This window comes from Eschrichtius robustus, chromosome 12 (assembly GCF_028021215.1).
Source record: "Eschrichtius robustus isolate mEscRob2 chromosome 12, mEscRob2.pri, whole genome shotgun sequence".
In the NCBI taxonomy this organism is placed as follows: domain Eukaryota; kingdom Metazoa; phylum Chordata; class Mammalia; order Artiodactyla; family Eschrichtiidae; genus Eschrichtius; species Eschrichtius robustus.
Window position 1 is genome coordinate 31,072,828 of NC_090835.1, and position 17,682 is coordinate 31,090,509.

Here is a 17,682-nt window from a genome sequence, read left to right on the forward strand (position 1 = left end):
GATCTTGGGCAAGTCACTTGAGCCTTATTTTCCTCATCTCTAAAAGGGGCATAGCCATACTTGATCAAAGAGTGGGTTAAATGAGATGAATGGTACATTAGATATAATTTCATCCTTTGAAGAATGGATATGAGATAGTGAATGCCAAATGTCTGGCATCCTGCCTGGCACTCGTGGTGGCTGGTTGTTGATAAGAAACATGATCAGTCTGGCCAATGACTGAGGTATCCAAAGATCAAAGTGTGTCACTTTGGTCCTTGGGATTCTGTGTGATGACAGGGACCTCTGAGTCAGAGCAGAAGCTGGGCCTAGGCAGTGGTCAAGGGAGAGCCAGAGACAACTTGGTTGGCAGCTGGCCTAGGTGGCACCAAGGATGGAGAGGACACGGAGGCAGAGGGAGGTGGTACTGTGTGGCCAAGGCCCCGGCAGCCAGCTCAAGACTCTGATCCACAGACACAGCCTTAAACAGAGGCCATCCAGTACCCTGGACAGCTCCGGGGTGGGGCGGTGGGTGTGGAGAGCAGTCTATAGATTTCAGGGGCATTGGTTTTGTGGGTGAAGAACTGAACTGGGTGTTGACTCCTCCAACTAGCTCTTTGAGCATGAGCAAGCCACCTCACCTCCCTGAGTCTCAACTACATCATCTCTAAGGTGGTATCTTGGATGGGATTCCTACATTCATGTTAACATACTTACCTTTCAGTGTTTTCGTGAAGAGTAAATAAGATAACGGAGAGGCAACAGAGTGGCCCATTTCGGAGGTCAGACCATCTGAGTTTGTATGACAGCTCCACACTGTGTGACCTCAGATAAACTGCTTAACCTCTCTGAGCCTGTTTCCTTTTCTGTAAGTTGGAAGGCTAATAGACCCTAATTTATAGGATTGTGAAGACGAAACAAAATAGGACATAAAGCACATGAACATTAGTTTCTGTTTTAGAAGAAACTTAGCACAGCACCAGACACAGGCTAGATAATCAAAGTTGTTGTTTTCTTATATCTTCCAAACTCTCTGGTTGACTTTGCCCCTCCACCTTTAGACTCTTGGTTGGTCCTCCCATTTCTGGATGTTAAAGGAATTTCACAGAGCCAGAGAAATCAATCTTGTGGAATCCCACGGGCTTCCCGTCACAACTTTCTTCCCCCAGCAAAGCCCCCGCTTCTCAGTGTCACCCACCACAGGATGCCTTGGAACACTTTTCAAAAAAATACCAATATATAGTGTTTGTTCTGTGCTAGCCACTGTGCTTAGAGATAGAGAAAATGTGTTGGTTACCCTCATAACCCTGAGAGATGAGTACCATGGTTATCCCCATTTTACAGATGAGTAAACTGAGGCTCTGTGAGAATAGATAACTAAATCGTAGGGTCACACAGCTGTTAATTAGTGGTGCTGGACCTGATCCCAGGGATGGCACTTCAGAACCCCACACCCGCTTGTAGCATTCAACAAGGCCAGCGGCCAGGGAAATAGAGAAGAGTAGGTAGGAGACCGAGGCTGGAAATCAGGACACCGGGTTCTCACCTTGGCCCTGGAACCCTGAAGCCAGGAGTCCTCACGCCAGACGCTTACTCGGGCCCAGTCTGCTGCCTGGGCAGGGATACCTACCTGGCCCCTGCCCCCTGTCCCTCCCCCACGGGCGCCTCTGGGCCTGGCCCTCTGGCAGCCACTGTAACCTGATCCGCGGCGGGGTTTGGTTCTCGGGCAGCGTCACCGTCCCGGAGGCGCTCCGACCCGGGACTGCGCTCCGACCCGGGACTGCTGCACTCCGCAGTGCGCTCCCAGCCTGCAGTGCCGGCTCCACAGACCGGTGCACCGGCGCATGGCGCAGAGGCTGGGCGAGCGGGTCCGGGGGCCCACCGAGGCCACCGGGCTCTACCGGGCCGTGCTGCTCAGGTCCGGTAAGTGGGGGCAAGTCTACCCGGCCCCCCGCCTCCGGGAGAGCGCAAGGAGGGCATGGCGGGAGCACTGCCCTCAGCCCCTGGCTAGCAGGGCGCCTCGGTCCTTCTCTACTGGTCTGCTTTCCTCTTTTCCTGTCCTTCTATCCTCCGTTCTTTCATTCTTTTTAATTACTTTTTTTCTTCTTTCCTTACTTTCATTCCTTCTTTCCTTCCTACATTCGTCCTTTTGGGGATCTACCCTTATTAGATATATTGCTTTATTCCTTTATATGCACTTGCGGTGCGCACGCACATACGCACACTCACTGTTCCCTGACTACAAAAGTCCCGCAAGCTTCCACCTCCTGGCCAGCCCCTTAAGCAGAGACTCGCACAAGTCGGGGAAGGAGGCATTGGTAGGCGTGGGAGAACGGACGTGGGTAAGACTGGTAGCGCGCGGTGGGGCGTAAAGAAGCACAAGCCCACTGGTGAAGGACTTCCAATGTCCAGTGAGGGGAAAGGGCGAGGGGGGAACAAGTTACAGGAAGGTGAGGAACGGGTTTTCTATAGGTGTGCATTTAAGGAGAAAACGATTTGGAAAGAAACACCTGGTGGTGGTTTTCGAGGATGCGAGTTGGATAAGTGTTTCTTTAATTTGTCTTTTTACTCATTTGCAGTAAGCACATATTACTTTTCTACTCTGGACAATAGTTTGTTTATTTAGGAAAATGAAACAAATGTAATATAGGGCCAGTGTGAAAATAATTTGGAACGTACAGGGATGTAGAAAGAAGAAAAACCATGCCCGCAGTAAGCATTTGGGGTGTTTCCTTCCGGACTCTGGCCTTGGAGAGAGACGTTCAGAGGGGGGTGAAAATCGGTCTCCTGCCGGCTCCCTGCCAGCTCGGGGTATGTGATTAGAAAACGTCACGGGACTTGGGCTCACGAGGCAAGCTACCCTCTGCCTTGGGCAAGGAACCTACCCCCCCCCCGGTAGTCCTGCCCGCTGACCCCTGCAGCCGAAAGCGCTAGGCGAGCCGGAGCCGCTGGCCGCGGGCCTGCAGGAGCGGCGCTTGCCCGCCGCCCGCACGTAGTCTGCCCTGGGACCGACCGGCAGTTCTTCCTTGGATTGGCCCCGCCCCGGGGAGATCCCGCCGCGGAGTTACTGCTTGGGAGCTTTGAAACAACGGTTCTCTAAGTCCAAAAGCACGGTCTAGGCAAGACTTCAGGACTGGCGGCGCCTTCCTGGGGCGGGGTATCTTAAATCTGGCTGAGCCAGGGCAGGCAGAAAGTGAGGAGCTCTATAATTCGAAGAGGCTGATTTCAAACCTCAGCTCCAGAAATTTCCCTACAAAACACTCTTCCTAGGTGTCCCTATCCAGTTCCTTTTTTCTCACTAAGATGAGAATAGGGTATCTCTAACCTGGAGATCCTGTGTTCCCTCTAACCTGGAACTGCAGCTGTGAGGCTCAAACAGTCACATTTTCCACTCGCAACACATCCAGAATAGCAGACGTACCAGAGTCGTTCCAGGGGCCACATGCTTGCCCGGCAACTGTACCACACACAGCTGTAAGTCAGGAAGGCAGCAGAGGCTGGTTACTGGGGCCTCATGGAGGGAGCGCTTGCACTGTGCTACTGACTCAGTCTTCACAATCCTTCAAAGTCACTGCTAATTGTCATCCCCATTTAATAGATGAGGACACTGAGGCTCGGCTTAAGCAGCATGCCCATGGTCCTGCTACAGGAACTTTTCTATCCCACTAACATGTAGAAAGCACATTCAAACTTTGGTCCATCTATGCGAAGTCTGCCCATCTTCTGAGAATAGTTAATAAGGGCAAATGATTGCTGGTCACTAGCTATTGCCACTCTCTCTGACAAATACTGTAGATCTGTCTTCTCATCAACTTCATTCATTTATTCATTTAACCAATATTTATTGACCACTATTATGCACTAAGCCCTATGCGAGGCACAGGGATGTGCTGATGAATTAAATGGATAAGTCCCTCCTCTCAGGGAGGTAAGTACTTTTAACCTCTATTTTAAAACAGGAGGAAACTGAGCCTCAGAAGGTAACTTGACTTGTCTAAGGTCACACAGCCAGTTAAGGGTGCAGCTGAGATTCAAACCCAGGGCCATGTGCCTCTGGAGCCACTATGGCTGCCTCACACAAGGAAGAGCAAGAAGTAAAAGTGGGGATGAGGAGCCAACTGGGCCATTTATTGAAAGAGGCAAGAGCCCCCTTCTTTTAGAAGCCCCCAAGGATGGGATTATAGCATCAAACCCAAGATGGCAGCCATTTTCATTTACAGTAGCCTGGAATCATGCACCAAGTAATATAATACTTCGAGAAAATTTTTCATCCCAAGTTATTTTAAAATAATTTCTTAGTATTAAAGTAATACATGTTCATCATGAATGTTTTGGAAAATGGGTAATGAGGAGGGGGAAGCCTTACCCGTAATCCCACTAACCATAAGCAGCCACTGGTAATATTAGGGGATGTCTCCTTCCAGTTTTGCTATGCGAGATTTGTGTGGGGTTGTGTGTTTCACATTGCTGAGATTGTACTGACGCTAGTTTTTAATCCCATTTTTTTTCACTTGGATAAAAATCTTACTGTTTTTAAATGGGTTACTGAGATAACAGCTACCACTTTGGAACACTGACGCTGTGGCAGGCACTGTGTGAAGGGCTTCCCATGTCATACCTCCTTTATTCCTCAAAAGAATGCCCCATTTTAGAGATGAGGAAACAGGAAGTTGAAGGTCACCTAGCTACCCAACAGTGGAGCCAGGATCGGTATCTGGGTTGACACCAGAGCCCATGTTCTTAACCACTAAGCTGGAAGGGTCACCTCTGGGGAATAACTCATGCTTGGCCATGCCTGGTAAGCTATGCAGTGCTGTAGTAAAGGTCCACCTGAGGTTCGTTTCCCATCTGGAGCTCAGCCCAGGTTCCTGCTAGGGAGGGAGGCATCTCTCTGCAGCATGGACCGAGGGACACCTCCCCAGGTGCCTGTGGACATCAGCAACTGTGCTTCTCTGCAGCCAGAAGGGTGGTCATAGCTCCCATTGCTGCCTGCCAAGTAGGGTTGCCAGATAAAATAGTTAAATTTGAATCTCAGATACACAATGAATATTATTTTAGTGTAAGTGTGTCTCAAATATTATATGGGTATGCTTATGCTAAAAAACTATTCGTTGCTTATCTGAAATTCGAATTTAACTGGACATGCTGCATTTTTTTTCTTTCTTTACCCATATATACATTCTTTTTTATATTCTTTTCCATTATGGTTTATCCCAGGAGATTGGATATAGTTCCCTGTGCTATACAGTAGGACCTTGTTGTTTATCCATTCTAAATGTAATAGTTTGCATCTACTAACCCCAAACTCCCAGTCCATCCCTCTCTCTCCACCCCTCCCACTTGGCAACCACAGGTCTGTTCTCTATGTCTGTGAGTCTGTTTCTGTTTTGTAGATAGGTTCATTTGTGTCATATTTTAGATTCCACGTGTAAGTGATATCATATGGTATTTGTCTTTCTCTTTCTGACTTAACTTCACTTAGTATGATCATCTCTAGTTGCATCCGTGTTGCTGCAAATGGCATTACTTTGTTCTTTTTTATGGCTAAGTAGTATTCCATTGTATATATGTACCACATCTTCTTTATCCATTCATCTGTTGATGGACATTTAGGTTGTTTCCAGGTCCTGGCTATTGTGAATACTGCTGCTATGAACATAGGGGTACATGTATCTTTTTGAATTATAGTTTTGTTTGGATATATGCCCAGGAGTGGGATTGCTGAATCATATGGTATTCTATTTTTAGTTTTCTGAGGAACCTCCATACTGTTTTCCATAGTGGCTGCACCAACTTACATTCCCACCAACAGTGTAGGAGGGTACCCTTTTCTCCACACCGTCTCCAGCATTTGTTATTTGTAGGCTTTTTGATGATGGCCATTCTGACTGGTGTGAGGTGATACCTCATTGTAGATTTGATTTGCATTTCTCTAATAATTAGTGATGTTGCACATCTTTTCATGTGCCTACTGGCCATCTGTATGTCTCCTTTGGAGAAATGTCTTAGATCTTCTGCCCATTTTTCAATTGGGTTGTTTATTTTTTTGTTGTTGAGTTTTATGAGTTGTTTGTATATTTTGGAGATTAAGCCTTTGACAGTTGCATCACTGGCAAATATTTTCTCCCATTCTGTAGGTTGTCTTTCCCTTTTTTTATGGTTTCCTTTGCTGTGCAAAAGCTTTTAAGTTTAATTAGGTCCCTCATTTGTTTATTTTTGTTTTTATTTCTATTGCTTTGCGAGACTGACCTAAGAAAACATTGGTACGATTTATGTCAGAGAATGTTTTGCGTATGCTCTCTTCTAGGAGTTTTATGGTGTCATGTCTTATGTTTAAGTCTTTAAGCCATTTTGAGTTTATTTTTGTGCATGGTGTGAGGGTGTGTTCTAACTTCATTGATTTACATGCATGGACATGCTGTATTTTTGTTAGCTACATTTGGCAACCCTACTGCCAGGCATTATGGAAGTTTGCTTGGCTTGACAAGCCATGGTCTGCCCAGGTTCCCCTCTACACACACCCACTCACGTACTCACATCCCTTTCCCCGTGCCTCGGTCTACTGTCCATATTTTGTCTAGCTACAAGTGAATTAAAATATGCTGGAGGTCGGGGGCACCCCAGGGTTCTTCTGCAGCTAAGAGACCAGATTAACCATGCCTAACTGCAGTCGGGTTGAGAGCCAGCTTTCTGAAATAAGACTCTTGGTTCTTCCCCACTCCCTTGCACTTTCCTGTTTTCATGCTTGAAATCCCTCCACCGGGTAAATTCTTCCTGGTTCAAACTCGTTGTAAAGGCAACGCTCATTCCTTTTATAATCTCTCCACGGATCCCATGACAAGTTTTCTAGCCAGTACAGCTTCTCCTGCCAGGTCCTTTGAACAGAGCATGTTGGGGGTGGGGGAAGGTTGGATCCTAAGGCTATTTTGTGGGTGGCTTCTCAGAAACCTCATTGAGGCCTTGAAAAGAGGCCTTGGAGATTTAGACTGAATACAGGGCTGAGGAGGAAGTTTGGAGTTGCCATGGAAACTTCTTGTCTGATGTTTGTAGGCCCAGATAAGCTGCTGCAGGTGCCTGTCAGCTTGGAGAAAGGGGGACAAAAATTAAAGGAAAATAGGTTTTTGGAGTTTTTTAGTGCAAACTGCAGCCCTAGCCCACTATAGCTGCAGGAAAATTCCTCAGCTTCCACGCATGAATGCCTCTCCTGGTCTTCACTACCCCCTTCTTTTTAGCTCCTCTAGCTCCCAAGAAAACAAACTTCAGAGGGACAGGAGAGGAGTGTGGGACAGGTGTGCTCGGCCTCCATGATCCCCTTTCATTCCTCCAGGGGCTGAGCAAAAATTCTGACCCTCAGGCCCCTGTAGTCCAGAGTCCTACCTTATGGGAGAATGGGAGGGCCTCCGTCACAAGCCACACAGACCAAGGCAGGAGGCAGGAACTGGGGTTGAATTTGGCCATTACCTGGAGTACACTCTTAAAAGCCTCATTTGACCAAAAGGCCTCTATTTTCCAATATGCAAAATGTACGTGACTGAACATTTGGTTGGTTGGAAAAGGTTGCTCTTTCCCATATTTTTCACCTTTATTGTTTTTTTCTGATAACAAAAGAAATATACGCTTTTTTTTTTTTTTTTAAAGCTACAAACGTTACAGAAATATTGGGACAAAGGATAAGGGCCTGTAATTTTCTGCTGTAGAATAGTGGTGCTCAGAGTCCTAAATATAAGCAGATCCCCTGGGGACATGTTAAAAATCACTCCTAGGCCCCTCCCTCATAGATTCTAATACAGTGATCCAGAAACATGACCCAGTAATTCCATTTTAACACTCATTCCGACTGAAGACTAGTAATGACATTTGAGATACGTTGGTCTAGAATTGACTTCCAATAACAGTTCAGTGTATACGCCTTCTCTATGCATATACTAACTTTTTTATCTTGGAACAAAAGGGTAGAGGAATCAGACTATATGTGATTTTGCTCTTTGATTTTTCACCAAACATGTAGAAGACATCTTTTTAGGGTAATAAATAGATGTGCTATTGATGGCATCCCATTATGGGCCGTAGCATAATTTCTTACTGATGGGGTATGGCTTGAGAAATGGTGGCTATTGACCTCATATACAGTTACACGCACACACACATGCTCACACACGTGCACAGACACAGCAAGATGGTGCTGTCACAAGCTCAGGGACATCAACATCTTTGCTGTCTGCAAGTCAATACTAGTTATTGAGCACCTTGCTACTGGAACAGGAATACTAAGAGGAATACGGTGAGGCCCTGGCCTTCAGGCTGGCGGTCTGGTGGGTGAGGCTGGTGGGTTTGTACACGGGTTGGACCATGAGAAGAGCTTTAGTGGAAGAAGTACAGTGAGTCCCAGCTGCCTGGGGAAAATGGCACCCAACCTTGGGGGATTCCTGCCCAACTCTCCTTGGCTGTCAATTGCTCTGGGGCTGCCATCAGAATCTTCCAAGAAGGGGAACACAAAGTGGGGCTGGAGGACATGGCTGGCATGGGGACTGAGAGTCTGCTTCTCTGGAGTGAGAGGGACTGTGGAGTCTGCCTGCCTCAGGCGGTAAGCAGAGTCCTCCCGCCCAAGGATCCGTCTTGTTCCTCCACCTGTCACAGGACACTGGGATTGGTTCAGACAAGCCACTGTGGGCCCTGGGACATGCCCCAAGTACTAGTCATTTGCACAGCAGGACAACATGTGGGTGGGGACCAGTGGCAGTGAAGAGTGCTTGACAAGAATTTGGTTGTGGTCTTCCACCGTCAGAATTTAGTGAAGTTAAGCCACAGCAGGATGGGGAGCTGCGGGAGGCACCATTCAAAGTACGTTAAGAGAAACAATTAGGAAGGAGAAACAACTTGAGAATTTGGGACCCTGCAAATTGAAGTGGCTCCAGAATGGGGGGCTTGGCCACAGCTCCCAGGTCATGCAGACCTGCCTGCCCCTTCTTCCTTCTGTCTCCCTCACACCCCGCACTCCACCCCACTGGCCTCCTTCCATCATGCCCAGCTCCTTCCCACGCTGGGGCCTTTCCACTAGCTCTTCCCACTCTCTGGAATGCTCTCCTCCTCACCATTCCAGCCCCCCTAAAATGTTGCCTTCCCCTGTCCGCCCTACCTAAGTTCCCAGTCCCTCCCTTGCACCTTGCCCAGTCTTGCTTTCATCACAGTGTTCATTGCAGCTCTACGTTTTCTTGTTTGTCTCCTTATTTTTTTGTCTGAACCCCACCTTGAAAGTAGGTTACCTGAGCACAGGGATACTGTCTCATTTACACTGGGAACAGTGCCAGGAACACAGTAGGTACTCAATAAATGTTGGTTAAATGAATAACATAGGCCAAAGAGGATCAAAACTGCATTTTTAGAGTTTATTTACAATACTGTGTTAGTTTTAGGTGTACAGCAAAGTGATTCAGTTATATATATAATATGGCTGAATATATGTACACATATATATAAATCTATTCTTTTTCAGATTCTTTTCCATTATAAGTTATTATAAGATATTGAATGTAGTTCCCTGTGCTCTACAGTGAATCCTTATTGTTTATCCATTTTAAATATAGTAGTGTGTATCTTTCAATCCCATACTCCTAATTTGTCCCCCCCCCCACCTCATTCTTTGGTAACCATAATTTTCTTTTCTGTGTCTGTGAGTCTGTTTCTGTTATGTAAATAAGTCCATTTGTATTATTTTTTAGATTCCACATTTAACCCAACAATATTGGGTTGCCCAAAAGGCTCATTCGGGTTTTCTGTAACATCATAGGAAAAATCCAAACGAACTTTTTGCCAACCCAAATATGATATTGGTCTTTCCCTGTCTGACTTACTTCACTTAGTATGATAATCTCTAGGACCATCCATGTGGCTGCAAATGGCAATATTTCATTCTTTTTTTTTTTTTTAATTTTTATTGGAGTACAGATGATTTGCAATGTTGTGTTAGTTTCGGGTGTACAGCAAAGTGAATCAGTTATACATATACATATATCCACTCTTTTTTTTTTTAGATTCTTTTCCCATATAGGCCATCACAGACTATTGAGAAGAGTTCCCTGTGCTATATACAGCAGGTTCTTATTAATTATCTATTTTATGTATAGTAGTGCGTATATGTCAATCCCAATCTCCGTTTATCCCTCCCACCCCCATCCCCTGGTAACCATAAGTTTGTTTTCTACATTTGTGACTCTACTTCTGTTTTGTAAATAAGTTTGTTTGTACCCTGTTTCTTAGATTCCACGTATAAGCGGTATCATATATTTGTCTTTCTGTGTCTGACTTACTTCACTCAGTATGACAATCTCTAGGTCCATCCATGTTCCTGCAAATGGTATTATTTTGTTCTTTTTTTATGGCTGAGTAGTGTTCCATTATCTATATGTACCACATCTTCTTTATCCATTTCTCTGTTGATGGACGTTTACGTTGTTTCCATGTCTTGGCTGCTGTAAATAGTGCTGCAGTGAACACTGGGGTGCATGTATCTTTTTGAATTATGGTTTTCTATGGATGTACGCCCAGGAGTGGGATTGCTAGATCATATGGTATTTCTATTTTTAGTTTTTTAAGGAACCGCCATACTGTTCTCCATAGTGGTTGTACCAATTTACATTCCCCCCAACAGTGTAGGAGGGTTTCCTTTTCTCCACAACCTCTCCAGCATTTATTGTTTGTAGACTTTCTGATGGTGGCCACACTGACTGGTGTGAAGTGATACCTCATTGTAGTTTTGATTTGCATTTCTCTAAAAATTAGTGATGTTGAGCATCTTTTCATGTGCTTTTTGGCCATCTGTATATCTTTTTTGGAGAAATGTCTATTGAGATTTTCTGCCCATTTTAAGATCGGGTTGTTTGTTTTTTTGACATAGAGCTGCATGAACTGTTTGTATATTTTGGAGATTAATACCTTGTTGGTTGCTTTGTTTGCAAATATTTTCTCTCATTCTGTGGGTTGTCTTTTCATTTTGTTTATGGTTTCCTTTGCTGTGCAGAAGCTTTTAAGTTTAATTAGGTCGCATTTGTTTATTTTTGTTTTTATTGTCATTACTCTAGGAGGTGGATCAAAAATGATATTGCTGTGATTTCTGTCAAAGAGTGTTCTGCCTATGTTTTCCTCTAAGAGTTTTATAGTATCCAGCCTTACATTTAGGTCTTTGATCCATTTTGAGTTTATTTTTGTGTATGGTGTTAGAGAATGTTCTAATTTCATTCTTTTCATGTAGCTGTCCAGTTTTCCCAGCACCACTTGTTGAAGAGACTGTCTTTTCTCCACTGTATATTCTTGCCTCCTTTGAAGTAGATTAATTGACCATAGGTGCATGGGGCTTATTTCTGGGCTTTCTGTCCTGTTCCACTGATCTACATTTCTGTTTTTTTGCCAGTACCATACTATTTTGATAATTGTAGCTTTGTGGTATAGTCTGAAGTCAGGGCGTCTGATTCCTCCAGCTTCATTTTTCTTTCTCAGGATTGCTTAGGCTATTCAGGATCTTTTGTGTTTCCATATAAATTTAAAAATTTTTGGTTCTAGTTCTGTGAAAAATGCCATTGGTAATTTGATAGGGATTGCACCAAATCTGTAGATTACCTTGGGTAGTATAGTCATTTTGACAATATTGAGTCTTCCAATCCAAAAACACAGGATATCCTTCCATCTGTTTGTGTCATCTTTGATTTCTTTCATCAATGTCATATAGTTTTCAGAGTACAGGTCTTTTGTCTCCTTAGGTAGCTTTATTCCTAGGTATTTTATTCTTTTTGATGTGATTGTAAATGGGATTGTTTCCTTAATTTCTCTTTCTGATCTTTTGTTGTTACTGTATAGGAATGCAAGAGATCTCTGTGTATTAATTTTGTACCCTGCAACTTTACCAAATTCATTGATGAGCTCTAGTACTTTTCTGGTAGCATCTTTAGGATTTTCTAAATAGTAAATAGTATCATGTCATCTGCAAACAATGGCAGTTTTATTTCTTCTTTTCCAATTTGGATTCCTTTTGTTTCTTTTTCTTCTCTGATTGCCGTGGCTATGACTTCCAGAACTATGTTGAATAAAAGTGGTGACAGTGGACATCCTTGCCTTGTTCCTGACCTTAGAGGAAATGCTTTCAGCTTTCCACCAATGAGAATGATGTTAGCTGTGGGTTTGTCATATATGGCCTTTATTATGTTGAGGTAACTTCCCTCTATTCCAACTTTTTTTTATCATTAATGGGTGTTGAATTTTGTCAAAAGCTTTTTCTGCATCTATTGAGATGATCATATGGTTTTTATTCTTCAGTTTGTTAATGTGGTGTATCACACTGATTGATGTGCAGATATTGAAGAATCCTTGCAACCCTGGGATAAATCCCACTTGATCATGGTGTATGATCCTTTTAATGTGTTGTTTGATTTGGTTTGCTAGTATTTTGTTGAGGATTCTTGAGTCTATGTTCATCAGTGATATCTTTGTCTGGTTTTGCTATCAGGGTGATGGTGGTCTCATAGAATGAGTTTGGGAGTGTTCCTCTGCAATTTTTTTGGGAGAGTTTTAGAAGAATAGGTGTTAACTATTCTCTAAATGTTTGATAGAATTCGCCTGTGAAGTCATCTGATCCTGGACTTTTGTTTGTTGGAAGTTTTTAAGTCACTGTTTCAAGTTCAATACTTGTGATTGGTCTGTTCATATTTTCTATTTCTTCCTGGTTCAGTCTTGGAAGGTTGTACCTTTCTAAGAATTTGTCCATTTCTTCTAGGTTGTCCATTTTATTGGCATATAGTTGCTTGTAGTAGTCCCTTATGATCCTTTGTATTTCTGTGGTGTCAGTTGTAACTTCTCCTTATTGATTTCTAATTTTACTGATTTGAGTCTTCTCCCTTTTTTTCTTGATGAGTCTGGCTGAAAGTTTATCAATTTTCTTTATCTTCTCAAAGAACCAGCTTTTGGGTTCATTGATGTTTTCTATTGTTTTCTTCATCTCTATTTCAGTTATTTCTGCTCTGATCTTTATGATTTCTTTCCTTCTACTAACTTTGGTTTTGTTTGTTCTTCTTTCCTTAGTTGCTTTAGGTGTAAAGTTAGGTTGTTTGTTTGAGATTTTCCTTATTTCCTGAGGTAAGATTGTATTGATATAAACTTCCCTCTTAGAACTGATTTTGTTGCATCCCATAGGTTTTGGATCATCATGCTTTCATTTTCATTTGTCTCTAGGTATTTTTTGATTTCCTCTTTATTTCTTCAGTGATCCACTGGTTGTTTAGTAGCATGTTGCTTTGCCTCCATGTGTTTGTGTTTTTTACAGTTTTTCTTCCTGTAATTGATTTCTAATCTCAAAGCATTGTGGTTGGAAAAGATGCTTGATATGAGTTCAATTTTCTTAAATTTACTGAGGCTTGCTTTGTGGCCCAGCATGAGAGCAATCCTGGAGATTGTTCCATGTGCACTTGAGAAGAATGTGTATTCTTCTCCTTTTGGATGGAATGTTCTATAAATATCAATTATGTCCATCCAGTCTAATGTGTCATTTAAGGCCTGTGTGTCCTTATTGATTGTCTGGATGATCTGTTCATTGATGTAAGTGGGGTATTAAAGTCCCCCACTATTACTCTGTTACTGTCAATTTCTCCTTTTATGGCTGTTAGCATTTGCCTTATGTATTGAGGTGCTCCTGTGTTGGGTGCATATATGTTTACAATTGTTATATCTTCTTCTTGGATTGATCCCTTGATTGTTATGTAGTGTCCTTCCTTGTCTCATGTAACAGCCTTTATTTTAAAGTCTGTTTTGTCTGATATGAGAATTGCTACTCCAGCTCTCTTTTGATTTCCATTTGCATGGAATACCTTTTTCCATCCCCTCACTTTTAGTCTGTATGTGTCCCTAGATATGAAGTGGGTCTGTTGTAGACAGCATATACACAGGTTTTGTTTTTGTATCCATTCAGCCAGTCTGCGTCTTTTGGTTTGAGCATTTAATCCATTTACATTTAAGGTAATTATTGACATATATGTTCTTATAGCCATTTTGTTAATTGTTCTGGATTTATTTTTGTAGGTCTTTTTTCTCCCCTTCCTCTTTTGTTCTCTTGTGATTTGATGACTATCTTTAGTGTTGTGCTTGGATTGCTTCTTCTTTTTTTGTGTGTGTATCTCTTGTAGATTTTTGATTTGTGCTTACCATGAGCTTTCGATATAGCAGTCTCTCTCTCTCTCTCTCTCTCTCTCTCTATATATATATATATATATATACATATACATATATATATATACACACACACACACACACACAAGATTGTTTTAAGTTGCTGGTCTCTTAATTTCAAATGCATTTTCAATATCCTGCATTTGTACTCTCCTCTTCTCATGATTCCTGGTTTTGGTATATGTGTTTGTGGATGATTTCCTACCTTTAATGGATGTTTGCTATTAGCAGTGAGCTTTACCATTCGTAATTTTCTTATTTCTGTCTGTGGCCTTTTCTTTTCCACCTAGAGAAGTTCCTTTAGCATTTGTTGTAGAGCTGGTTTGGTGGTGCTGCATTCTCTTAGCTTTTGCTTGTCTGTAAAGCTTTTGATTTCTCCATCAAATCTGAATGAGAGCCTTGCTGGGTAGAGTATTCTTGGTTGTAGGTTCTTCCCTTTCATCACTTTAAATATATCATGCAACTTGCTTCTGGCCTGCAGAGTTTCTGCTGAAAACTCAGCTGATAACCTTATGGGGGTTCCCTTGTATGTTATTTGTTGCTTTTCCCTTGTTGCTCTTAATATTTTTTCTTTGTCTTTAATTTTTGTGAGTTTGATTAATCTGTGACTTGGTGTGTTCCTCCTTGGGTTTATTCTGTATGGGACTCTCTGTGCTTCCTGGACTTGAGTGAGTGTTTCCTTTCCCATGTTAGGGAAGTATTCTGCTATAATCTCTTCAAATATTTTCTCAGGCCCTTTCTCTCTCTCTTCTCCTTCTTGGACCCTTATAGGAGAATGTTGGTGTGTTTAATATTGTCCCAGAGGTCTCTAAGACTGTCCTCATTTCTGTTCATTCTTTTTTGTCTATTCTTTTCTGCTGCAGTGATTTCCACCACCCTGTCTTCCAGCTCACTTATTCATTCTTCTGCCTCACTTATTCTGCTATTGATTCCTTCAAGTGTATTTTTCATTTCACTTATTGTATTGTTCATCTATTTGTTTGCTCTTTAAATCTTCTAGCTCTTTGTTAAACATTTCTTGTGTCTTCTTGGTCTGTACCTCCGGTCTTTTCCCAAGATCTTGGATCATCTTTACTATTATTAACCTGAATTCTTTTTCAGGTAGATTGCCTATCTCCACTTCACTTAGTTGTTTTTCTAGGTTTTTATCTTATTCCTTCACCTGGAACACATTTCTCTGCTGTCTCATTTTGGCAAACTTTCTGTGTTTGTGGTCTCCTTTCCACAGGCTGCAGGATCGTAGTTCCTCTTGCTGCTGGTGTCTGGCCCCTGGTGTGTGAGGTTGGCGCAGGGGCTTCCTGGTGGGAGGGACTGGTGCCTGCCCACTGGAGGGTGGAGCTGGGTCTTGTCCCTCTTGTGGGCAGGGCTGTGTCAAAGGGTATGTTTAGCGGTACCTGTGAACTCAGTACAACTTCAAGCAGCCTGTCTACTGATGGGTGGGGCTGTGTTACCCTCCTGCTGGTGGTTTGGCCTGAGGCATCCCAACACTGGAGCCTGCAGGCTATTGGGTGAGGCCAGGTCTCAGTGCCAAAATGGCAACCTCTGGGAGAGCTCATGCCGATTAATATTCCCTTGGCCTCTGCCACCAGTGTCCTTGCCCCCACAGTGAGCCACAGCCAACCCCTGCCTTCCCAAGAGACACTCCAAGACCCACAGTTAGGTCTAGCCCAGGGGCCAATGAAGTCACTGCTTTGTGCTGGGTCTCAGTGCACATAAAATCTTGTGTGCGCCCTCCGAGAGTGGAGTCTCTGGTTTCCCCAGTCCTGTGGAGCTCCTGCACTCAAGTCCTGTTGGCCTTCAAAGCCAAATGCTCTGGGGGCTCCTCCTCCCAATGCCAGACCCTCAGGCTGGGGAGCCTGACATGGGGCTCAGAACTCTCACTCCTGTGGGTGAACCTCTGCAATATAATTATTTTTCAGTTTGTGGGTCACCCACCCGATGGGCATGGGATTTCATTATATCACGAAAGTGCCCCTTCTACTGTCTTATTGTGGCTTCTTCTTTGTCCTTGGATGTAACATATCTGTTTTGGTAGGTTCCAGTCTTTTTTTTTTCTTTTTTAAAATGTGTACTATTTTCTTCAATGGGTACAACATGCCTGACAAACAAGACGTAATTTTTGTTTTTGTTTTTTTAAATTGTTAGCACCTTTAATTATTATTTATTAATTTTTTTTTTTTTGGCTGTGTTGGGTCTTCGTTTCTGTGCGAGGGCTTCCTCTAGCTGCGGCAAGCGGGGGCCACTCTTCATCGCAGCGCGCGGGCCTCTCACTATCGCGGCCTCTCTTGTTGCGGAGCACAGGCTCCAGACGCGCAGGCTCAGTAGTTGTGGCTCACGGGCCTAGTTGCTCTGCGGCATGTGGGATCTTCCCAGACCAGGGCTTGAACCCGTGTCCCCTGCATTAGCAGGCAGATTCTCAACCACTGTGCCACCAGGGAAGCCTGGTTCTAGTCTTTTTTGTCAATAGTTGATCAGCAGTTTTTTGTGATTTTGGTGTTTTCATGAGAGGAGGTGAGCTCAAGTTCTTCTACTCCACCATCTTGTCTGGAATCGAGGGGCTGCTTTTAGTTTGGATGCTTGCTGCCTCTTTCCTCAGTGTGTGCTGGCTGTTATCTCCTTGATATGGGGTGTGTAGGTGCAGCGGCCCCATGCACACTCCTGGTACAGTGGAGGCAGTGATTGGCACCTGTGCGCACGTCTCCCAGTGGTGTCAGTGGCCCACATGCCCCTGGGACAGGAGGGGCAGCAGCTGGCACCCACTCCCATGTCTCCCAGCAGTAGCAACGGCCCACACACTCCTGAGACAGCAGGGGCAGTGGTTGACGCCTGTTTGCCACCCATGCACACTCCCCAGACGGCAAGGGCAGTGACTGGTGCCTGCTTCTGGGTCTCCTAGCAGTGGTGGTGGCCCACACACTCCGGGACAGCAGGAACAGCAGCTGGCACCTGTTCACTGCCCGTGAGCGTGCCCTGGACGGTGGGGACAGTGACTAGCACCCGCTCCGGCTCTCCTAGCAGCGGTGGCAGCAGCCCATGCCCTCCCAGGACAGCAGGAGCAGTGACCAGAGCCCACTCGCAGGTCTCTTAGCAGCGGCCACGGCCATGCCCACCTCTGGAGCCCACCACACAGGTGGTGGCAGCTTGCACCCCCCTCCAGAGCTCAGGTAGGTGGTGTCCTGTTGCCTGAGAGAGTGTTCACAGGGAAAGAAGCTCCTATGGCAGTCCTGCCCCTGTTCTCACATGCTCCCCAACATGATGCCTTGCCTCTCTAGAGGGCCCAGGCTTCTTCCGAGTGCACCCTCAGTTTCCACACTCCAGCCTCTTCAGGCTGTCTCCATGCAGCCAACCCCAGTCCTCTCCCTGAGTCTGACCTCCAAAGCCCAAGCTTCAGCACCCAAACCCTGCCCACACTGGCAGACAAGTGTCTCAGGCTGCGGGGTGCAGGGCGGTGATACTGACATCTGTGCAGGTCACTCTCCATCTTGCCTTCCACAA

General features: G+C 44.4%; 1 protein-coding gene across 1 annotated transcript in view; it reads left to right on the forward strand.

Moving 5' to 3' along the window:
* The first annotated feature begins 1,823 nt into the window (after positions 1 to 1,823).
* Positions 1,824 to 17,682, forward strand: part of FAM107A (family with sequence similarity 107 member A) — a 38,513-nt gene continuing 22,654 nt past the window's right edge. Inside the window, exon 1 of the mRNA XM_068558737.1 lies at positions 1,824 to 1,902. Within this exon, the coding sequence (XP_068414838.1) occupies positions 1,824 to 1,902 (79 nt within the window). The remainder of the gene's footprint in view (positions 1,903 to 17,682) is intronic.